Source organism: Phoca vitulina, unplaced genomic scaffold (genome assembly GCF_004348235.1).
Source record: "Phoca vitulina isolate PV1807 unplaced genomic scaffold, GSC_HSeal_1.0 scaffold38, whole genome shotgun sequence".
Classification (NCBI taxonomy): Eukaryota; Metazoa; Chordata; class Mammalia; order Carnivora; family Phocidae; genus Phoca; species Phoca vitulina.
This window is the reverse complement of record NW_022589741.1, coordinates 9,961,130-9,984,800: the sequence shown is the minus strand read 5'-3', so window position 1 is coordinate 9,984,800 and position 23,671 is coordinate 9,961,130. Positions and strand designations below refer to the sequence as shown.

The window sequence follows — 23,671 nt, the reverse complement described above, 5'->3', positions numbered from 1 at the left end:
CTGCTCTCGGCAGGCACTCGGAAGCAGAGATAATAATATAATTTGATGTTCCCCACTCTTTGGGGAAGAGATTACACGTATAATAGCCATTTTCAAGAGCCTGGGAGGAGGAATGCAGCCAAAGAATGGGAGGAGGAGGGACCTGAACTTCAAATCAGGGGAGCCGAGCCTGCTGGTTATGTACACAGGCAGCCTTTTACATTTTTGAAGCTCCACTGAATTCTCTCTGGGAACAGCACATTTTGCGGCCTCTCGTTTTCTTCTCTGTGCTCTGTTTAGCATCAAGCCAACTCCCTTTGCCATTTAGTAGCCTCTCGAAGTGTGTCTGTTGGCCTACTGGGCCTGAGTGGCAGGTCCTGACCTCTCTGATGCGGCCTGTCACTCGCCGGCCACCAAGGGACCGTGCTAGGTACCACCGCGAAGTGCTCCAGCGAGCTCCCTCCAGCCCCACACGGTGCACCGGTCCCAGCACGAGGGTCTCAGGGCTACTGATTTCCTTTCGGCCCCTCAAAGTGCCAATTATTTGTCTTAGTTTCAGGAGCAGAGTTCCTAATTCACGCCGAGGGCTACCGCACTTGTCAGGAACCATTTCTTTGGGTGTACTGAATAAAAACTCTGAGGAGGGGGAGAATTTCCTTTCCTACACGGTCCAGAAAACGTCCAGCTCTGTGTCCTTAAGGGACATGGGCTTTACCCTTGCTCAGGCCCCTCAAATTTAACCCAACCGATGTCACCGTCAACCCCTTCGACCTCAAGATGGGGCCTGGTAATCTGTTTGTGTAGCACTTTATAATTCCCTGAGTGCCGGGAAGTTCATGGAGGCCTCACAGCAATATAGGTGACTGGTTGGACAGGTATTCTTCTAGTTTTTCCAGAAGGAGCAATCAAAGCTCAGAGAGGTTAAGCGACTTGCCCGGAGTCACGCAGCTGCTGGGTAGCGGGGCGGGACCGGAAGTCTTTGGAACTCTGGTCCGACACTCTTGGCGTCACTCTCGCATGAGGGTCCTGCCACCCACCCTAAAATGGTCACGTGACTGTGCTGAGCCGTGGGAGAAGAGTGTCACTTGTTGGACTTGTCACTTAGGGACCTGGGGTCCAGAGGTGCCAGGGGCAAGGGAGCAGTGTGTTTGGGGGATGGGGGGAGTGCAGGGTGGGTTTGGGGAATAAATACGTCGATGTTTATGTGAGGTCAGGGTGGAGACAGGTGCCCCTGCTTTGACACTTCAAGCAGAAAACCATCTAACACGTGGAATAGATGTTTATAAATCCCTCGATGGGCTGGACGAGGGCACCAGGCGGCGCTTCCGGGGATGATTCCCTGGATCGTCGAGAACTCCCTGTCAGGGGAGCCACCACCTACCGACCACTCGACCGCTCAACCACCTACCACCACTGAGCACATGGCACGGCGGCAGGCCAGGCCCAAGAAGCTGCCAACACTGTCCCTGGGCCGGAACTCGGACACAGATCCTGCTATCGAAACACTTGATGTTCCTAGCTTTTGCCAGCAGAAAACAGCCACAGGGGCAGGAAGGGCATTCAGCTGGCAGAATCTAGTTCCTGTCTAGAACCACTGCTTACAAGGGAATCTGGGAAATGTCGCTTTCCGTTTGCTGGTGTCCAGCCCCTGCAGGGCAGGAAGGGACAGTAGAAGAAAGCGTGGTGGATGCCGAGCGGTTTCCAACACAGTGGCCAGCCTGACGCCCACTCTCCCATTACTGGTGAAAACCAGAGGCAAGCATCTGAAAACAACATTCATCTCTGGAGTGGACATTCGAAAAGTCTTTATTAGCACAGGGACCCCCCATAGCACACAGTCCTGTGTTTGTGAAAATGTGCACAGACACCATGTGTCTTAATCAGCGACATACTTCATCGTCGAGTTGAGAATCTCTAGCCCGTGCAGCTCCCGCAGCTGAGCAGCAAATCTGCCAGAGTCAGAACACAAAGGCGAGCACATCAGTGCCATGGGGCCCGGGGCCACCCCCTCTCAGGGAGAAGCTGGCTGGCAAGGCGGAAAGGGAGTAGCTGCCCTGGGAGCCCTAGCGATCAAAGCAGGGAAGGTGCTCAGGGAGGTCCACAAAGCACGGTAAATGCTGTGAGTGGCTGATCCGATGGGACCCTGCGCTCAGGGACTCCCAGGAAACTGCTACTCTGAGCTCATCCTAGCTAATGTGCCTTGCTTTCTGGAGAAGAAAGATGTTATCCAGGCCTTCCATTTGGACAACCAGACAGAACGTGAAAGGGCCTCAGATGTCACCCAAGCCAACCCTCCTCATTCTCCAGAGGAGGACTCGGAGGGGTTAGTCTGTACGAGGAGGAGCCAGGCAGGCCAGCACTGCTCCCTGTCCATGGAAGGCACCCCCTTCTATGCCGGGGCCCCGTCCCTCAGACACAGGGGGGCGGCTTCTGGGAGCTTGAATGACCAGGCGTTTCAGCAGGTCAGAAGCCAGCCAGAGCAGAACAGAAGCTAAAAAAGAAGCGATGTACACAGCTAAAGCCCAGATCTCTCGCCCCGGCTTGCCAGGTGGTCTGGAACACGCCATTCTATCCCTCGCTTCGGTGTTTTCTCCAGCACAAGAACCTTACCCTCCCTGGACATTCTCCCATATGCTCAGGCCCCAGGCGAAAAAGTGAAGCAGGGGGGGATGTGTGGGAAGAGGGGTGAGGAGCTGGAGGGACAGCAGCGGCAGTGAGCGCACGGAACGGATCCCTGTCAGAGGGGCATCTCCCTGCTCTGGCTGGAGCCCGGAGCTCCCCAGTGCCCTCAGGGAAGCGGCTACTGGGCCCAACACCTGTCCACGCACAAAGCACAAGGGCTCATGGGGCTCCCCGTGGAGTGCTGGGTGGCACGGAGGCCCAGCTGCCGCACAGCGCCTTCAGGAGTGTGACCGACACGGGCCCCCCCCACCCCCCCCCCCCCCCCCCCCCCCCCATCCCTCCAGCCAGGAGCCGTTGCGTACCTGGGCTCGGCCGTGCACAGCTTCCCCAGAGCGATCCCCGCGTTCAGCTGCACGGCCGTCTTCTGCGCATCCCCCGCCGCGTGCCTCAACAGCACCTGCACGATGTCTGTCTTCAACAGGGAGGACGCAGCCTGGGGCGCCTCCATGCAGTTCCCCAGGCACAGGGCGGCATTGCCCACCACCACCTCATCCTCGGAGCCGAGCAGCTTCATCAGAATGCCGAACTCTAGGGGGAGGGGAGAGGACAAGCATCTGTCCCTCTGAATCCCAAACAGGAGGCTAGCCCCGGACGCGAGGGGCACAGGGAGTGTCCGTGGACACCGAGCGTCCCCAGAAGCTCTGGGGGTCGTCACTCAGCAAGTATTTGCTGAGCACTGTGAACCTCCTCAGGCCTCCTGTGTCTCCGAGGTCTCAGGAGCCCAGAGCAGTGCCCAGGGTGACACGGCTGTTGTGTGAACGAATGCTATGTGTCAGACAGGTCTGTCTTCCCTAAAGTCCCCGATCTTTACCCCTACACTCCAGAGAGAGTGACCCAAGGGGGGGCCACAGGCCGGCTCCCTGTAGCCGCAGGGCAAGGAGCAGGACCCAGAAGAAGGGCCCGCTCAGTCCACTTCCCACGCATTCCAGAGCAGGTGCGAGGGCGAACGTTAGCAGGCTGCCTCGCTGGGAACCCCGCTACGGATGCCGGCAGCCACTTTTAGTTACTAGCCTGACGCCGGCTCCGACTCTGCTATCTTCCCAGTTCACTGAAGGTTGAAGGTGTCCCCCCACATACCCCTTGAAGGGCGAGAACCCGTGTTAGACCAGCCTAAGCAGAATACTTCAGAAACAATTTCCATTTACTTGGGGGGGGGCTGGTTCCCCGCATCGACCCTGTTATCTCTGAGCCATGTTACAGCAGAGTTTCCAGCATGCGCAGCTGAAGGCTAATTAAACGTTTCCAGAACAGGGCGACACAGCGATCTTACTCGGTAAACACTGCGGAAGTCTAGGGAGAGGTAACAGCACTCTGTCAGTCTCTCCCCGCTCCTCATCCCAGTTCCCTTTGCAGCTTCCAGGATGGCAGGAGGTTAACAGCACTCTGTCAGTCTCTCCCCGCTCCTCATCCCAGTTCCCTTTGCAGCTTCCAGGATGGCAGGACCTTGGGATGTAGGCTCCCCTTAAGGAATCGATCACTTACTTTTATCCAGTCTTATCACCTCTTCTCGCGCTTCATGAAAGCTATTCGTGCAGACAGCTAGTGTCTTTATGGCATATCGTGAGGCAGTCTGGCCCCCCGTCTGGGTTTCAGAATGAAATCAGAAAAAGAAATCAGTCCTAGGATTGTTCTGGGCCAGAAACCAGCGAGCAGCTGTGCTGTGCTTGTGTGGCTTCCGGAACTTCTGAAACACTGCTCCCCTGAGAATGGCCCGCACTTCCCGGGGAGCAGGCCAGGTCCCTGTTGGGGTGGTGTCATTCGCGTCCCCAGTAACGCAGCCCACAGCCCGGTAGGAATTCTGACAGGGCCACAGGCCTGTCATGCACACCTGCGTAATTGCCCGTAGAAGGCTTTACGAGTGAGTGGCTGAGGAGGGAAGGATGCTGTTGGCTGGCAGATCTACCAAAAAGACGGGAAGAGCACCCCACTCCCAACCCCATGTCATTTCACCATTGGAGAATAGGGACCCTCTTGCTAAGGCTGTGAGGCCTGCATGGAGAACATCACAAATCTAGATCATTTTAAGAGGTGGTAACTGTCAAATCATAACCCTCAAAATCACCCAGTGCAGGGTCTTTAAGATGCGCATGTGCATCTTCCATGCATACTGCACATGTGTGTGCATGTGATCAGCAGGCTCCAGCCGGTGTGCGAGAGCCGCATGGAGTCTGAAGTCTGACCCACCATCCCACCCCCTCAGTGTTGCCCTGCCCCAGCAGCAGCCCCCCGACGGAGCACGCTTCCTGGCCCTGCTCAGCCCACTAACATGGTGGGGTGAAGCGCACTGGGCATGGGCAGCTCGGGCAGGGGCCACAGAGGGCAGCCTGGTTACTCACCTGGTCCTCTCAGTGAGTCTACTCAACTGTCGCACTGACTCGCTCAGACCACGGGAGCATCCTTGTGTCCCATGGTAAGGCTGCACCCTCCGTATCCCATAAAGGGACAGTCAGCACTCTCCAGGCAGCCGGGGAAAGCACAGCGAGCAGAAGGTGAGCAAAGTATGGGCCCGTGGGACCTTGTGGAAAGCCACTCCGACCGTCTTTTTCAGGGAAAGAAGCCGTTCACTGTGAAGTGAGGCTTGCCTGGTGAGTCGGTTTTATGGCTGCGTCTCGTGAACAACTCACTTATTTGTGCAACAATCTTACAATGATGTTCAGAGTGCCGTCTGGGGTGACAGGTGGAAGGAATCCTCAGTCAAGAAGTGTAACGTCGGGCAGGGGTGTGATGGTGGCCCCTAACTGAACACAGCCCTCCTTAATTCTGTCCCCTGGATGATCTATGACGCTCCTGGGAATTCAAGCGTGTGTACCCGAGCGGCTCACTCTACCTTCAGGAACTTAATCATCTTCTTCACCACTCCAGCTCTCAGGGCCTCCTCCACGATCTTCCGGGAGGAAGCAAGAGTGCGGCTGAGGACACCAGCAGCTCTCTGAGTGAAGGGGAAAGGAAAGATGATTAACCGTTCTCTTCAGAAACGCTGATGACCTTGAAAAGTCAGCAAGTAGCTTGGGGAGGCAAAAACAATCATTAGTATGGGGGCAAAACCCGCACCTTGGTTTTACAAATGTGGAGTGGCCCTGGGACCAGCCGGGAAGCAGCGTTCATTTTATAGCTGCAGGGCAGGTCACTCCAAGGGCTGGAAACACGGCCTCTTGGCACACGGGGGCCTGGCTCACTTCAGCTCGACACACAATCGGCCAGTTCAGCTCTGGCAAAAAAAGTCCTGGACACCCCGCAGAGCTCTGCAGGCCCTTTACCAGGTGGTAGACTTCTTGGATTGACCTTGGGGTCTCATAGCTTTTCCTTCCTTCCTTCCTCCCTCCCTTCCTCCTTCCCTCCCTCCCTCCTCCCCTCCCTCCCTCCCTTTCTTTTTTAAATAGCTAGCTGTTACTGTCTTATGGATAGAACACTGTCTTGAATCCTTCCGAGGACACAAATGATAGGTATTAATTTTTTCTTCTGTTTCCTGTATCATTTCTATTTCTTTTGAGTTGATTTTTCTGTTACTCTTGGTTTTTCTATTTCTGTGTGTGGCTTTCCTGAAATGTCTGGTGACCTTAGCTGCCCATTTCTGGGCACATTTATGAAAAAGCAGTACAAATATATTTGGGCATGCTGTGTTCATGGGGAGTTAGTTGACTGACAGGTGGAAAGGAGGCACTTCCAAATCCTAGAAAGCAAGACATTTTTCTCTGGCCTTTCAATTCCATGAGAGAAAGCAAGCTCGAACTTCCCACCTGAGGGATAGCTGCCTGGCTGCCAAAGCGTGATCCCCCATCTCTCACTCGTGCCCTGTGTGGTCCCAGTGTTGTGGAGTCTCTAACTTCTCCACGGCCTACGGGGCAGACCCGCATCCCCTATATCTGTAGACTGCACTGTTTCTTCGGCCCTGCCTCATGAATTATGCCTTTTGCAGCTATTCTCCATCTTCCAGAAAAGGGTTAAAATGATTAAAAAACCAATTGGTGACTCTTGCCTGTTTGTTTTGTCAATGCGTGTTTCAAACTTTGTTGTTGCTGTTCCCTAATGCTTTCAGTCTGATTTTAATGAGGTTCTCCCTAGGGAGAAGGGATAAATGTGTGTATTACCGTATTATCAGTCTTGTGTCCCTCAGCTGCCCCCTGCAGGTGCTAGAATGTTGCTGGAGTTGACACTATAGATCTCTTTTGAGACCCAGGAGAGTGGAAGAGCACGGATCTCTTTTGAGGCCCTGGAGAGTGGAAGAGCACGGACCTCTTTTGAGGCCCTGGAGAGTGGGAAGAGCACTCTACCGAAGGACCAGAGTCCGCTGGTGAAGTGCTGCTGTGCTCCACAAGCAGGTCAGCACCGGACTCAGGCAGAGGCAGAGCCCTGGGAAGGTCTGGCCAGGAGAGTACTTGAAGGGTTAGCTCAGAACTACCCTAGGCCTCGCTCTGGTCTAAACCGTTCAGAAAAACCCAAGCACCTGAGAATAGTGGTGCTCACCACTTTTGGGGTCATGGATCTTTTTTTGAAGATCTGATGAAAGCCATGATGCCTTTCCCATGAAAATGCACATACATTCAAAATTGTCTATACAATTTTAGGGGGTTCTGGGGAACTTGGAGACCTACCACACATTCCTGGAGTTCACATTAAAAACCTCCATCCTCTCATGTCTGAATTGACTTCAGGGAATTTATAGGCATACTAGCCCCAAACAGGATTCATCAAATCTGCTCAGAACCTTTATTGTGATCCTGGACCCAGTCCCCAGTCTGTGCTCCTTGAAGGGCTGGTTTCCAGACTGTTGGATGTCCCCTAGTTGTTTCTCTAAGCACCAGGGCCCTAACTTAATAGGTGGAAAAGTTGGGGTGATTACTTATGTGAGTAAAGAACACATCCTAGGATGGCAGCAAATAGTCTGATGAATCATACTGATGTTCTCCCGATACTCTGTGTTAACCATAGGTCTTTCTTGGCTTTCTTATCCAAATGTTAGAAACAGAAATGAGAAAGCCATCCCAGCATATATCTCTAAGGGGACTAAAACCATTATGCATAAACAACTTCAAGGATCATGGGCTTCAAAATACACGCCTGGCTTTCTTGACTACAGAAAAAAAGAGATTCTAAATAAAATCTTGTGGCCTGTCCAATTTGCACCAGGATATCTTGGAATAGGACAAATCAGATAAATTACATTGTATAAGTTGGTAAGTTGCAAACTATATAGAAAAGGGATTCTTAACTTGGGTCCATGGACTCTAGGGGGTCCACAGATGGGCACTGGGTGGGGGCGTCACCGAATCCCCAGGAACAACAAAGGAAGTGGTTTCTGGATTTCCCTGGGAGACACTTACTGTCAGGATCCCTCCATCTTGGCTGTTCAGTAGAAACATGCACCTCCTGCTCACCTCCAAGGCCCAAACCTGCCATGACAGGGAGAGAGGAGGAGGTCTGAATGGCCTATTAATGTGAATCCATTATGGAGCTTCTTCTGAGCAAACAGAACTGACCTCTCGCTCTTCAGCAGGGCCATGCTCTGTCCATATTTCCCTCACAACCCCTTCTTCTATCACTCTTACATCTTCCCACGGCTGTCTCCCTAACTACAGGGCAATACCTTGAGATCAGAGACCGCATTTTTTTGACTTTGTAAATGCAGAACCTAGCACCATGCTCAACACATCCATTTTTTGGATGAACACCTGAGTGACTCATCTATTTCTCGGAGGAACAAAGTGACAGAGCATCTGTCCAGCATTCCCCATTCCCGCCGCCAGGGTTTGAGTCCCTGTGCTATATTCTCTTTGTGAAAATGAGAGCAGTTCTAGCAATGGCACAGGCTTGGGGTGTCCCAGGGCTCCTAGCAGGGAGGAAAGAACACCGCACCTCACAGACGATGGGGGACTGAAGACACAAGTTCATCACAAGTCCCAGGAGTGTGTACAAGACCTCCCTGAACAGGTCCACATCCTCCTCACATCTGGCCTTTGGAAACAAAGCAAAGTAATCAATGACCTTTCTGCCCTGCAGCTTTTCATGGCCATCTCATCCCCTTGGCAATGGCCCCAGCATTACTTACACTCCCTAAACTGTCAATGTCATGAACCTAGCGGATGCTGGAAGATCAGAGACCAGTTCCATGGATTGGTGTTAGTGTAGGAGACTGGCCAAGAGTCTCCGGTGCTGTGCCCTGTAACTCTGGTTCAGCCTAGTCCTGTGTTTAGACTGGAGAGTGAGCTGCTGACGTGGGCAGTCAAACCAACTCCACCAGAAAATCCTTCAAACCTCTCCAGGGGGGCTGAGGCTTGCCCTGGAGGGCGCTGTAAGGCTGGCCACCCATAAAATCCATATTGTAGAAGGGATAAGCCACTGGTGCCAGTAGCCTCAAACAGAAGTTTTGGAAAAGCCAGATAATCAACAAGAAGCCAGTGCTCCCAAAGCAGGGAAAAGATGAATTCTGACTAGAAAAGTTACAATACCATGAGGCCCAAACAGGCCTCCCGGAACTCTTCAGAAGCAGACATCTGTCTTCGGATGGCGGCCTCAGCACTGAGGTTCCCCATGAGGGCGATGCACCGGCAGAGAGCTGTGGGGTTGGTTACCATGGGATCTCTCTTCTAAAAGTGAGTCAAGAGAAAAAAAGTCTGCAGAGAGCAGGCAAACAATGCTGGAGCAATCTCTAGGGGCGTCCCTCACTCTCGAAAATGCCTGGGAACCAGAGAGTATAATGTCACCCAGGGGCGTCAATGGGCCCACACTGACACCAGGATGGAGGCACACAGAGGGGGAGACCCAAAAGCACTTTAGCCTGGAATAGGGGGGCCTAGGGCTTCACCCTGGGGATGCCACCAAGCAGGTGGGAGAATGTGGGCAAGTCTTCTCCCTTCTCAGAGCTCCCATTTCCACATGTGTGGAATACGGGAGTGTGGATATGCTCTCAGATCCCGAGACTTCTCTGGCCCCCTTGGGACAGGTCCCCGTCATAGCATGCTCTCCTAGGAGAACCCCACCCTGCTAAGTCCTGTGTCATAGGCTCAAATTACCACTTGCCCTCCTGGTGGGGCTGACTGCCATTGAGAGAACAGGGCAGCCCCGCAGTCCTTATGACGGGTATTAGGGTCAGAAGGGGACGGACTGGGACGGACCCCCTCTCTCCGCCTTCGCCTAAGACGCACAGTCCGCATCCACCTTTGTCTCCCCCGTACCGGCCCCATCCATACACCATCTCCACCTGTCCCAACGGCAGTTGTTTTAATAACTGAGAATTGTGTAAATTCCAGCTGTGAGTAAATGACTAATCAACCTGAGAGACGACAGGAGCCCCGGAGTGTAAACTGTGTTTAAATGGCTCTGCTCATGTGCCTGAGAATACCTGTCACGGGTGATAAAAGTGAGGGGCTTGCTCACCAGAACACCTGTGAGTGCCAGGAGCACACCTGGAAGGTTGGCCTGGAACCAGACTTGGAATCTGTTGAGAAAATATTCCCATGATTTATTTCTGCACTGCATAAACTAGAACATAAACACAGTGTCTTGGACAATGGACCAGACTGTCACAAACTCTGGGCCCATGTGATCTGCAGCATGCACGTATGATTTATTCTGAACCACCCCCTCCCCCCACAAATGTCACTGGGTATGTAACGCGGCTTTAATTTTTCTAAGTCAGGAGAATTGCCTTTGATGTTAAACAACAGATCTCAGATGGCAGCTTTCTCAAAGCAGAAGCTGCTGGAAGCCCTAGATTTCTGCCAAGCTGACTTGCCGCCACCCCTGCCCTCCCCTTGCTCTGAGCCTGTGTGCCCTGCAAACAGGAAACACAGGCAAGCATGTTTCTGGAACACGGTCGTGGGGAAGGCCCAGAGGCACACGTCTGCACCTGCGAGGGAGGCTCGTACCCATTCCCAGCCCGTGCCAACGGCCTACGAGCACAAACAGCTCTGTCTCATTATATGGCCATTTCTAAGCAAGACACCCTAAAGTTTGTGAGGAAATTTAAAAAACAGACAGAAGATGTACTTAAAAAAACCCTCAAGAATTACGAAAATCTAAGACGCTTGCTGTTTTCCCCAGCAGCTAAGTGGAGATGGGGGGGTTACCCACAATGCCACTGGCAACCCAAGGGGAGGCTACCTTCCACTGTGCCGTCTCTCAGTCATTCAACACACACTTGCTGGGCAGTTCCTATTAGGCACTGATGAAGGGAAAGAAGCGTCTCCACTACACAGTAGGCTTGTTTGCTGTGAGAGGTACTATGTGAAGTATGCTGCTGCTTCCAAACCCATCGAGGACTGGGTCCCCCTGCACGCAGAGGGACAGGAGTGGCCAACTCCAGCCCCCTGCTTGGAAGGCATCAGCCCTCCTACTCAGTGAATCTTGTGATGCTCAGTTGGCCAAGCCTCCCTTCATACTGCACATTTTTAAAGATCAGACAGTTTAACAAAGGTTGAAGAAGAAATGTCAATTTCTGGAAATAAAAATTACCTTTCTTCCAGAGCCAAGTCTGTGAGTAGTCCCATAGCTGAGTTGGCCTCCTTATCTGAGAAATCAAGAAATGACACCAAGGCTTCCAACAATCTGCAAAAATCCATAACAACCTCAGAGCGGGCTGTCCTCCAGCTGAGAGCATCCCCAACAAGGAGACCTTGCAAAGAGACCATGAAGGAGTCTGCGTGTGGGTCAAAGAAGCCAAAAGGGTGGCCTCGCTATGTCCTCCTAGGAAGCCCAGATCCCTGCCCACCCCAAAGACAGAGACAACCTCCTACGGGAATGGCTCTGCCACTTAATGTTAACTCCCAGAGGGTTGAACAGTTATAACCAAAGTTCATTGACTATCAGATGTCAACTGGGGAGGAATCTCGAGTGCCTCTGCCACGTGACTCTGGCTCAGCCAAGTTCAATCACATAAGTGACATTTAAGTGGCATGCTTACTAACCTGCTGATGACTAAAGTGGGAGGGAGGGCCCCCTAATGAGGTGGGGGATGGAATAAGGATTCAACAAGATTTTGACAGGCTGCTGAATATGTCAGATGAAATTTAATAGGGTTAAATTCAAAGTCCTCCACTTAGAGCTGGAAATTCTATATAAGTGATAAAATGGGGAGACCTGGTTTATGCCCGGTTCATACAAAAAAGATGTAAGGGCTCTCAGCCAACTGCAAACCGAGTCTGAGCAAACGGTCTGCCGCAGCTGCCCGAAGGAGCTAACGCAATTTTGGGCGGCTGCCCTAACAGACTGACTGGCACCACTGGGAGTCCTCTGTCTGTCCAGCCAACCCATCCTAAGCACCTACAGTGTGCTGAGTGCTGTGCTTAGTACAGGGGCACAGTGCTGGGCTCCTGGTGACCTACAGCGACCCACGTGTGTTCACTGGAGCGGGTGGTACCGGACGCGGGGAATCCGACTGGGGAAGAACTGGAATGGGCCAGACAGTAAAGAGGGAGGGATTCGCTGGGGCAGGGGCAGAGGGAGACACCCCGCTGGGAAGAGAGAGGCCTTTGCGAAAGCCTAGAAGGGCAGGTCACAGATGTCCGAGGAGAGCCAGAAAGAAGGGAGTCCAGATGCTGAGGAGGGAGAAGTGACAATACACCATCTTCCTACAGGATTCTGGCTTATGCAACTGGGTGGAAGAAGTGCCACCTATGAAGGCAGGAAGTTCAGGGAGAGGGTCTGGTTGGAAGAACCACTGGTGATTTCAGCTAGTAACGCTTGTGACGTTGAGATGGACATGTCCAGCGGCAGAGGGAAGGCTCCGAGCACTCAGAGGACTTACACACGATAATTAAGGCCATGAATGAAAAGAGGGCCAGGAGTAGGATCCCTGACTTGGAAGGGTGATGGCATAAGGGGAGCTTGTGAAGGAAGCCAAGAAGGATGCGCCTGGGGGCAGGAGGAGGACCAAGAGGGGCAGTGGTCTGACAGCCACACTGTGGAGTTTCACGAAACGTGGTAGTGATCCACAGGACCCAATGCCATTGGGCAGTTAACAATAGAGGCAGGAAAGGGACTATCACATTGGGATTTTAGGAATGGACTCCAGTCACCCACATCTACACTACTGGATTTATTTGGCAGCTTGTTCTAGGAGGGATGTGAAAGTCAAATCATCTGAAGAATGGTCAGGGAAACCAGGATGCTTAACCTGGAAAAGATCAGTGTCTTCAGATGCCACGAGCACCGGAAAGTGGGAGATTTGATGCATTCTGTAGGCCTTCAATAGACTGAACCAAGGCCTCCGTGTAGGGAGCATGGGATGGGGCAGGCAGTTTGTGCCTGGTGCAAGGAGATAGCTTTCTATCAGTCAGGATGGAACAGGATGGAACAGGATGAGCTGCCCTGGGAGGTGAGATCTGCATCTTTTCATTGGCTGGGAAAAGACTCCCAGTCTATTAGCTGTTACAGCGCCCATCCTAATCAAATGGAGAAAAGTATAATGGGCAATGCCGGAATCTCCCTTGGAGGGCATTACGCACAGGCCATAGTGGGGTACCCCACAGGGGACAGGGGCACTGGGTGGGGCAGGACCGGACTGTTTCTGTGGTACTGGGTAACTCCAAGCTGCTGCAAATCCCCAGCTCCTCAGAGGTGTGCTCTAGTGTTCCTGCTGTCAGAAATCATGTATTTTGCTGTTAGTTCAGATTCTTCCTTCACCAATTAAATCTGTTTTCTTCAGTCTTGAGGATGAATGCTAATGAACCTGAAATGTACAGAAGAGGAGGTGGCAGTCTTAGATCATCTTGGTTTTTGTCGGGGTGCCTGGGTGGCTCAGTCGTTAAGTTCCTGCCTTCGGCTCAGGTCATGATCCCAGGGTCCTGGGATCGAGCCCCGCATCGGGCTCCCTGCTCGGCAGGAAGCCTGCTTCTCCCTCTCCCACTCCCCCTGCTTGTGTTCCCTCTCTCGCTGTGTCTCTCTCTCTGTCAAATAAATAAATAAAATCTTTTTTTTAAAAAAAAAAAGATCATCTTGGTTTTTGTCTTAGGAGACATGAACAACTAGGCTTCCTCTCCAGGTGAAGAAACATACATCCTAACTGTTTCATTACTGTGGCAGGCGCCGTTTGCTGGCTAATCCCACAGATACCCTGCTATCCCCCTTCTCTCCTGCTGACTCTACTAGAGAAGCTGGAACCACTTTTCCCACCGGGGTGGGATGTGACACAATCCTGAGCAAACAGAAATAAGCAGTAGCTTCTCTTGGTAAAAGGGACAGATCTAGCTGCTGGTAACCTGTCTTAATGAGGGATGTGATACTTGGAGCTGCAGCAGCCTCGTGAGACCATGAGGGAGAGATCAAGAGAAGGCCAGAGGACTTGACCCTGATATCTTTAAGCCACTGAACTGGCTGTGGCCATCTGTAGTCTTTCCTGTTACGTGAGATAAACAAGACCAGCTTCTCCCGATCAGGTATTCTGTAAAACGCAGCAGGAAACACGTGACTGGCATGCATGTATCACTTCTGTTAGGCTTCATCATGAGTCTGTGATACAGATGAGACACCGGAGCTTGTCAAGGTTAAGCAGCTTTCCTGGGCCACGTACATAGAAGGAGGCAAGCAGAGGATTTGAGCTCATGACTGCTTGCATTGAAAAATCCAGCACTTTCCACAAAGTGACACTGGCCCTCACTCGGTTCCTGTCAGTACTCGTTTGCCCCTTTGACTTCTCACAGGGGGGAAAGCATTTTAAGAGAAAAGTGATATGTGTGTCTCTCTGGGAGGTTGTGGGACGTGTGTGCAGCCTCAAGCCATCTCTCTTCATTTCAGAGAACACAGGCTACCTCTTTCTGGTTTAATCTGAGATGGACATTAATGAGAATAGTGGGCACGAAGGTAATCAGCAGAGGTGTCTCTGACAGTCTGGAGACAAGGCAGGACTGCGGGAGATGCTCAGAAATGCCACTCTCCAGAACAATGGAAAATTTCAAATGAAAACTCAAGCAAGTCAAAGACAGCTGGGGGGCAGGGGGACAAGGAGGAAGCTTGGGACAACCACAGCTACATTTACTCAGAGAGGCCAAAACCAAATGAAAAACCATGAGGAAGGCATCGAGGAAGTGACTGCAGTCATCTGAAATGTGAAATGCGCTTTTGAGGATTTAACTCTAACAATCCATCTGCTTGTGTGGGCTGAGCTTTGGGGGGATGCCAAGCCCCCACTTGTGAGCCACGGGGGCCGCGGCAGCGCTGAGAGCAGGAGGGCCACAGCGAGGCTCAGCAAGCCCCCGTCCTGAGCACGACGGACCTCCCCGCTCCGGGGGATGGGCCCCGGAGGTCTCCGTTCGGTCCAGGAAAGACCTGCCAGGATTCCGGATCTGGCTGCTTCTCTTACTGGGAACAGAAGCAGGAGCAAGCCTTCAGGGCCTGGGAGACAACGGGGTGAGATTCCCTGGTGATGTGCTGCAGCTTCTCCCGCCCCATCTGTGAAATGGGCTCATAACACTTATCTTGCCTCCTTCCCAGGCTGAGAGGAGATAAAGTGAGGTAATAGTGAGAAGAATCGGAAGCCAACTTCTGTTTTCAGATTGTGTATGAAACACGTATAAAGCCCGCTGTGATCCTTGCTCGACTTCTACTGGGTGGAGCTACACGGAATTGCCAACACTCAACTCTTTTGATATAAAAAATGGTAATTTCACACGTAGAAACTAGTACTATTTCAACTGAAAAGCACTGGAAGGCATCACTGGGGTTCAGTAAATTTTTTATCAGGTCTACTCAGGGGAGAGGCACATTCTGTTTCCACGGCTGTAAACCTTGGAAAGACCTACGTGCAAGAGTGTTCCAGATGCGTTTATTTACTTATACTCTACCTTGCTCCAGAAAGGCTTGAAGAACATGCCAACTCAGAGAGTGTCACCTCGAACAGGAATGAAAGAAGAAAAGTGCGGGCAGAAAGAGGGCAGAACCGGACGGAGGCTAAAGGGGCAGGAGCGAATGACCTAGTGCAGAGCTGGATTCCCAATCTGGGTTTGAAGGGCTGCCATTTATACCACCTGCAGTATGTGTGAAAGGGAAACCGGTCAGAGAAGTGAAAGTGCCTGGGGTACTAAGTTCAGACAGGAGCTCGTCCCGGAGGTCCTCCCGAGGGAGTGCGCTCCTTCCTTTCTGGTTTGACCCTTAATGAAGTCTGACGGCCCCTCTCCTGCTGGAGGTGTGGGAAGGGGACAGGCAAGTGTTAACCTGGCAGATGACAGTCTGAGAAGCCCCAGGGAAGCTCCCGCCAGCAGAGTCCTACCGTGTCCCGTCAAGGTGGCTGATGATCAGGCCCCGTCCGTGGTCCGCCTGGGCGAGCTGCAGCAGCAGGGCCAGGCTCTGCTGGCGGACGATCAGAGCCCTGGCGGCCAGCAAGGACGGCAGCAGCCGGCCCACGTAGGGGTGCTGGAGTAGCAGGCGCTGGTTTTCCTCTGCAAGACAGGGGACGAGCACCTCGTGCACATGACAGCGCTTACACCACTCGTCTCTCCCACCATGCCACTGGGAAATCCAGGTCTCCCCCTCGTTTGAGAGGCAGGGTAATAAAGTGTCAGAGCACGAGCTCTAGAACCAGGCTGCTGGGTCCCGGTGACCAGGGGCACGATCGTGGCCGAGCCATGAACTCCGTGCCCCTCAGCTTCCTTGTGGGTGAAACGAGGAAGGCGGCTGATGTGCCAGAGCTGTTAGCAGGGCTCAGGGAGTGAATACGAGCCAGGGCTTAGAGCAGGGCTGGCTCACATGTGGGCGCCATGGAGCATTATTCTTATGCTGCAAAAGGAGCTCATTGGAAACAATCCAAATAGCACAGGAGTACAAAGCTGACCGTGAAGGTCCCCTCCTCTCGTGGCCTCTCCAGGTAAGCTCATTCCTTAAAGCAGCCCCCCCACCCCCACCTCTCCTGTGAATACTGTTAAAAATATGATCCACCCTACCCTGTCTCCGCTTCCCTCTTCCACTCAACAGCGTATCAGGGACATAGTTCCATGTCCGTAACTTTATAAGCATCCCTGTGTCCTTTTGAAAATCTTCTTCGTATTCACTGAGTTGGACATACCCAGATTTCATGGATCTGACAGAGCATGCATCAGAGGCTGTGTGTGACCATGTTTGTTCTGATGTTAACGAAAAACGTGACCCCAAGGTTCACTGAAACCGAAGTCGGCGCAGGCTGAGGAAATCAGGGCTGCAGGGAGAGGGCTAGGTCTGGTTCACCCGAGTAAAAGCTCGGTCACCAAGCCCTGCCTCCCTCCCCCTCGTGTGTGTGGGGGGTACGAGATCACCACCCCAGGCCAGTGCAGAATCCCACAGGGCTGCGGGGCGCCCTGATAACCGCACTCGTCTGAGCCTGATTCCCTTCAGGAAAGGGTCCCCCTCATTCTCTAGTCCTCTGCAACTTAAGATGATTCCCTCACTCTACTAAATCGAGGGGAAAAGTCGTATCATCGCATATTCAGCCTGTTATAGTTTACAAATTGCCTCCACGAGCTCTGTGGCCGGCTTCCCACAAGAGCCCTGTGACAAGGAGACCCAGATGCCACTCTGCCCATTTTCAGTGTTTTCTGTCCATGGTTGGGTCTTTCCCTATGAAAACATGACTTTTTTAAAATGAGGGAAATACTTACAATTTTTATTTACATTTACTACTTTACAAAAGGGGTAAGAGAGATTGTGCAGAAACTTAGTGAACCCCAGAAAATGCTAATATGTAGAAAGGTAAATAAGTGTGAACAGCCGATAAGCGTCGTGTAGCATCTACTGTCCCGGTATTACACTGACCGGTGTCATAAATAAGATGTCAGCAGGGACCATCGTAAGTCTCCCGACACTGAAACGGGTACTGCGGACAGCAAAAAGGAAGGACACGTTTAGGTGGACAGGACAGGAACAGCTCTGTCCACTGCGCTGCCATCGCCCAGGGGATGAGACGGCTCGTCCTGCTGACATGACTGTGCCCCCCGTCGGGGCAGCTGGGAGGGCGGTAAAGATGTGGCCGCAGCGCAGTCCTCGCTTCCGACCCCAATGCTCTCTGGGGGAAGGTCCGGACATCACCTCCCTCGGGCCTGGGCCGCGGGGCAGACAGTCCTGCCCGCACACGTACCCACAGAGCACGGACGAGGATTAACGGCGACGACCCGCACTTACCGTTCCCCGTGCACACTGCTTGCCACAGCCTGAGGACAGACACGCACACCATCTCCTCCACTGCATCTTTTCCCGCCGTGGAAAAGCACCTAGAATGGATGCAGGACGGCAACATTAAAACTGGAAAGTAGTCCCGATCTTCTTTTTGGCTGGCTTCAGCCCACCTCCAGACTCCTCCAGTGCGGGTTGAAGCAAGCAATGTTTTAACGCAGAGCCGCAGGTCACCAGGACCCGTGCGCTGGTCAGCACTGAACCAAGAGCTCCGGGACAGGGGTGCAGGCCGAGGAGGCGGGGCTGCATGGAGGGAGGCTGCTGAGCCAGGGCCACGGGCGACGGCCACATGGTGACCGATGATGTGGTGGGCCAGCAGCCTACGGAGGGCTCATGGGCCCCCATACACACCCAAACATGTGCTGGTGACCCCAACCCATGTCAGTGTCCTCCTAAGCCTGAGGATCCAGCAGATCTCATTTCCTGATGTGATCAGCAAATTCCAAGAGAGGAAAAGAACAAATGGCAATCTTGCCCAAACTGATGGGAAACCAGAAAAAAGGGTCACTTCTCTGACTCTGCAGTGTCTGGAGGGACCCCGGGAAGCGTGGCTGACCTCTTCTCTCTCTGTGGTTAACTGTGGCCGAACTCAAACTAGCGGAGGTGCAAAGCCCCGCCCCTTGCCAGGGCCACCACCGCGGACTGAGGGACAGGACCAGCCAGCGAAGCCGCTGTCTGTGTGACCAGGGATCTTTCACAGGGGATTGGTTGTCCTTCCTTGCTCTACTGCTGGCTGTCTTTACAAACACCCCTACCTTCTTAGGACCTTATTCTCGCTGATGAGACTGAATCCGTTGTGTGTTCTGAATAAAGTTCGTTCTGTGCCTGGAATGAATTCATAAAAAACCACGTCAGACTCCTGAAGAGTCTGGCTGATGTCTAGCCATAACAGAGCCAGCTGATGATGAGAAACCCACTACGGAATGTCAAGGTCACCAAATTAACAGATTGGGCAGAAACAAATACCTTTACGTTCTGAAACCTACAGCTGTCATCGGCCACTTGTAGCCCCAGGGAGAGGGACATCCTGTTCTGAGAAGGGGAGCTGGGCCCGGGGGCCCTGTCGGTTATCTGACAACGCATCACTCTGTCATCTTTAGAGAGTCTCCAGGAGCTGTTCAACCTCCGGGAAGAACTAGCATATCCATCTGTTCTTAAATATTTATTTTGAAGCTGTTTCTAGGCTCTAGAGAGGAACCTATACTCTCCAAGAAACTAGTGAAGGGGATATTTGAGCGTCCTCCATCCTACACTAGAGGGAGGTCAGAGATCCCATCTCTGCACACACAGCATCCTGTCACTGAGTACAGAGTGGTTGAATCCCTGATATCAACGTTTATAAGAACCGGTAAAAAGAGAACGGTCTCACCAGCAGGAGAGCTGATATTTGCTCTGGAACGACTTACATGTCCTAAGAAGCTGTTACATGTAACTGGGGTGAACCTTGCAGTTTATCTTACAAAATTCTGTCTTCCGTTCCTCCGTGGTTGGGGGGAGCTGTGTCAGGGTGGGATACGGTGTTGGGGGCATCCAGGGGGTATGCAGGGAAACCCAGAAGGTGTGCAGGCATGTGGACGATGTGTGGAGCACGCGTGAGGGGTGATCATGTGTGGTGTGTGCATATGTGAGTTATATACATGTGGTGTATGTGCCACGGGGGTACGGCGTGTGTATGTGTGTTCTGTGTCGCACTGTGTTTGGGGCGTCTACTGCGCATGTGCTGAGTGCACGCGTGCTCTGAGCGGAGGGTGGAGCCGGGGCGGGGGTATACCTCTTACGTGGCCTCTTCAGTCCTGACATTATAGCAGATCTTCAGTATGTGTGGAAGGAAGGGACATAGGGGTTCTCTGCCTCCTCAGGACTGACTTCTACACTGTCCCTTTACACTACATATTCACGAGGTCATACGCATCTCGGGCTTACAATCCTGCATCATTTCAGTCAGGATTTCAATCCCCCCTGCATAGAACAAGGGGGTCTGATCGGGCTTGCAAAGCGTCTCCAGGAGATTCTTGACTGTCACAGCTGTGTTCTTGCCCGAATGCAGCGATCTGTGGGCTTCCTTCTCTTGAAGGTCTGCTTTCTCCCGGAGATTTACTTGATTCAGGTAATCTACAAAACAAGAAGGAAAAGAAAAGAGAAACAAACAAAACCCTAATGGTCAACATCATGACACAAAGAGTCACCTTTGTTGAGGATGCGAGGTTGAGAGGCGTGAAGCATTACAATCATTCAAACTTGGCTTCAGCAGGGAAAATTTTAGGAAGGGTGTACAGTCTATGCCCAGGATTTTAAACCATCTTCGGGATTCAAGGACAACATTATGCCCTGCCTAGAAGGCTCTAAGGGACAATGGTGTAGAAAGGAGGAAGGCAGAGGTCTGAGTGGGAGAACAGAGAGGAAAGAGGAGCGGGCAGCCTGCTAACAGAGAGGGTTTGATGTGGCTTTGAGGCCAAGTGCAGAGAAGGTATGAGAGGCCAAGTGCAGAGAAGGTATGGGAGGCCAAGTGCAGAGAAGGTATGAGAGGCCAAGTGCAGAGAAGGTATGGGAGGCCAAGTGCAGAGAAGGTATGGGAGGCCAAGTGCAGAGAAGGTATGGGAGGCCAAGTGCAGAGAAGGTATGAGAGGCCAAGTGCAGAGAAGATATGTGCCGGAGCACAAAGCGAAAGTGGAATTCAAACGAAGGACACCAGCAGGAACATCCTCACCTTTCACCTGGGTCTGAAGCTGGGGGTTTATTTCTAAGATCTTCTGATAACACTCTCTAGCCTGGAAAAAAGAAACAAGACCTTGAAGAGTGGTCAGGGGGTGAAGGTGATTATAGGAAAGACACCAGGCACCACGGGGCTGGGCTTCATTATTTCCTCCCAGCCTCCTCCCGATCCCAGCGTAGGAGGCAGGCAGGGGGAATGCAGCATGCATTTGACATTTTGTTTAGGCTTCTCTGGTTCTGTGGGGCAAGAGGCATTATTTCAGAACTTATTTTTAAAAAATAGTGTTGTCAGATCCAGCCTGTGATGGAAAAATATCCAGTCCTAAATTCTCGTGGATCATGCCTGGCTGGTATAGGAATAATCATAAGGTGATTGCAAAATTTAGATATGATATTTGCACTGAGAGAGAACAGGAGGCTACTTGTCAGATATGCCCACAAGGAGTCGGGAAATAAATGAAGCTGGAGACACTGTTGACAGAGACTTTTGGGAACAGGAAAAGCGAAGTGCCTATGTAAATACACAGGGCTGCAAAGAGAGCCTATAAGGGGTCCATTCACTGGCCATATATGACTTGCAAGAAAACTTGAGAGTGAGGGCCTCTCCATGAGGGAAGTGCTGGAAAGTTTCTGAAAGAAAGAAAGATTCTAGCTTGTGGGGCATGTTAGTGGGTTTTGAGCAGTTCTGTCCTCAGGGTTATTAAGAACTCTGCCCAGTCACTGAGAAAAAAAAGCACAGAAAAAAATGGCTCTCAGCTGTCCTGAAAGCTCAAGGCTCATCCAAAAGATTAGGATTAAAAAATGAATGGAAGAAAAAAACATCACATAAAAGAGACTAGTGTTGCGGGACAGAGGTGTACACATCAAACACGGTAACTGCTATAGACTGTTTGTGTCCCCCCCTCCCCCAAATTCCTATGGTGGAACCTAACCCCCAATGTGATGTACTTGGAGGTGGGGCTTTTGGGAGGTAATTAGATCATCAGGGTGGAGCGCTCATGAGATCTGTGTCCTTATGAAAGAGACCCCAGGGACCTCTCTTAACCCTTCTGGCTATCTATGAACCAGGAGGCAGTTCTCACCACACACCGATCTGCTGGTGTCTTGATCTTGGACTTTTCAGCCTCCAGAACTGTGAGAACTAAATGTTTGCTGTTTAAGCCACCTGGTCTCTGGTAGTTCTTAGAGCAGCTCAAAAGGATGAGGGCAGTGAACCTGTATCCAACTCCTTTTGAACCCTAGATCTAGTCTATTGGCAATTCCTGTTGGCTTCACTGTCAGTATATATCCAGAATCCCATCATTTCTCACCACCTCCCTCAACACCAACTTGGTTCAAGTCATCATTACACCTCACTTGGAAAGTCTGTTGCAATAGCCTTCTAACTAGTTCTCTGTTCTTTGTCTACTATGTCAAGATATATTCTCAATGCAGCAGTGATCCTTTAAAACATGAGTCACATCATTTCACTCCTTCACTCAAAACCCTCCAACGGCTCCCAGTTCACTCAAAGTAAAAGCCAAAGTACTTCCAAAAGCCTGTAAGGCTGTAGGGAATCAGTCCCTTACCATACCGCCATTGTCTCCCTGACCTCATCCACCTATCATTCTTCTCTAGCTGACCCTCTGACTGGACGGCTCCTTCATTATACAGCCACATGGCTTGCTCACTTCACTCCCCCCCTTCCTGCAGAGAAGCCTTCCCTGACCACTCCTGATAAAACTAATCTCACCTTCGCTGCTTCCTGATTTCGTCTTCTCAATAACACTTATCACTAACCAACATACTACACATCTACTTATGTGGTTCCTGTCTCCCGGCCACTTCTATTCCAAGAATGTAACTTCCATTAAGTCAAGGATTTTGTCTTGTTTGCTACTGTATTCTTATTGTCTAGGGTACTGCCAGAAACATAGAAAGTATGCATACATATTCACTGAGTGAATTAATTACCTGAATGAATGAATGAATAGAATTTGGTGGCGAGGGGAGGGTTAACATTTTCTTTTTTCACTTTTCTATTATTTGACCTTAGTACAATAGGCTTGTATTACTTTTAGAATTAAAATCCAATGAAGAAAATAATTTTTTTAATGTATAATACGAGGCAATTTCTTTTTTAAAATACAGTATCTTATAAGTGGAAAGACATCCCATGTTCATGGATTTGAAAGCTTAATATTATTAAGATGGCAATACTCCCCAAACTGACCTACAGATTTAATGTAATCCCCATCAAAATTCCATCTGGCTTCTTTGCAGAAATTGACAAGCTGATCCTAAAATTTGTATGGTAATTCAAGGGACCTAGAATAAGTAAAACAATCTTGAAAAGGTAGAGCAAAGCTAGAAGACTCATACTTCCCAATTTCAAAATTTACTACAAAGCTATAGGAATCAGGACAATGTGGTATAGGCATAAGAATAGACATATAGATCAATGGAATAAAACAGAATCCAGGAATAAACCCATGCATTTATGATCAATTGATTTTTGACAAAGGTGCCAAAATTATTCAATGGGAGACAGAATAGTCATTTTAACAAACGGTGCTGGGAACACTGGATATCCACATACAAAAGAATGAAATTACATCCCTTCCTCACACCATATGCAAAAACTAACTCAAAGTGGTTCAGAGATCTAAATATAAGAGCTAAAGCCATAAAACAGAACAAAACACAGAAGTAAATCTTGGATTAGGCAATGGTTTCTTGATATGACACCAAAAGTATAAGCAATCAAAGAAAAAATAAATAATTTAGGCTTCATCAAAATTAAAAATTTTTTGTGCTACAAAGAACACAGTCAAGGAAGTGAAAGGGCAACACAGATAGTGAAAAAAAATATTTGAAAATCACTTGTCTGATAAGGGACTTGCAGCCAGAACATATAAAGTACTGTTTACTTAATATAAAAATGCAAATAACCTAATAAAAAAATAGGCAAAGGATCTGAGGAGACATTTCTCCGAAGAAGATACACAAACAGCCAACAAGCCACAAGAAAACAGATTCAACATCATTAGCCATCAAGGAAATGCAAATCAAAACAACGAGTTATGCTTCACACCCACTAGGATGGTTGTAATCAAGAAGAGGTAAGAAGTATTGCCCAGGATGTGGAGAAACTGAAACCATATATGGTGGGTGGGCATGTAAAATG

The 23,671-nt window shown here is 50.8% G+C and overlaps 1 protein-coding gene across 1 annotated transcript in view; it reads right to left on the bottom strand.

Annotated features, from left to right (window-relative positions):
• Window positions 1–1,774: 1,774 nt before the first annotated feature.
• The window catches only part of TTC12 (tetratricopeptide repeat domain 12), a 42,233-nt gene continuing 20,336 nt past the window's right edge, over window positions 1,775–23,671 (bottom strand). Inside the window, exons 9-22 of the mRNA XM_032428053.1 lie at window positions 20,501–20,561; window positions 19,717–19,905; window positions 18,549–18,618; window positions 17,743–17,831; window positions 15,863–16,031; window positions 11,113–11,205; window positions 10,036–10,096; window positions 9,108–9,245; window positions 8,515–8,613; window positions 7,983–8,051; window positions 5,489–5,590; window positions 4,144–4,243; window positions 2,964–3,189; window positions 1,775–1,928 (exon numbers count right to left, since the gene is read on the bottom strand). Of these exons, the coding sequence (XP_032283944.1) occupies window positions 1,856–1,928; window positions 2,964–3,189; window positions 4,144–4,243; window positions 5,489–5,590; window positions 7,983–8,051; window positions 8,515–8,613; window positions 9,108–9,245; window positions 10,036–10,096; window positions 11,113–11,205; window positions 15,863–16,031; window positions 17,743–17,831; window positions 18,549–18,618; window positions 19,717–19,905; window positions 20,501–20,561 (1,539 nt within the window). The 3' untranslated portion in view covers window positions 1,775–1,855. The remainder of the gene's footprint in view (window positions 1,929–2,963; window positions 3,190–4,143; window positions 4,244–5,488; window positions 5,591–7,982; window positions 8,052–8,514; window positions 8,614–9,107; window positions 9,246–10,035; window positions 10,097–11,112; window positions 11,206–15,862; window positions 16,032–17,742; window positions 17,832–18,548; window positions 18,619–19,716; window positions 19,906–20,500; window positions 20,562–23,671) is intronic.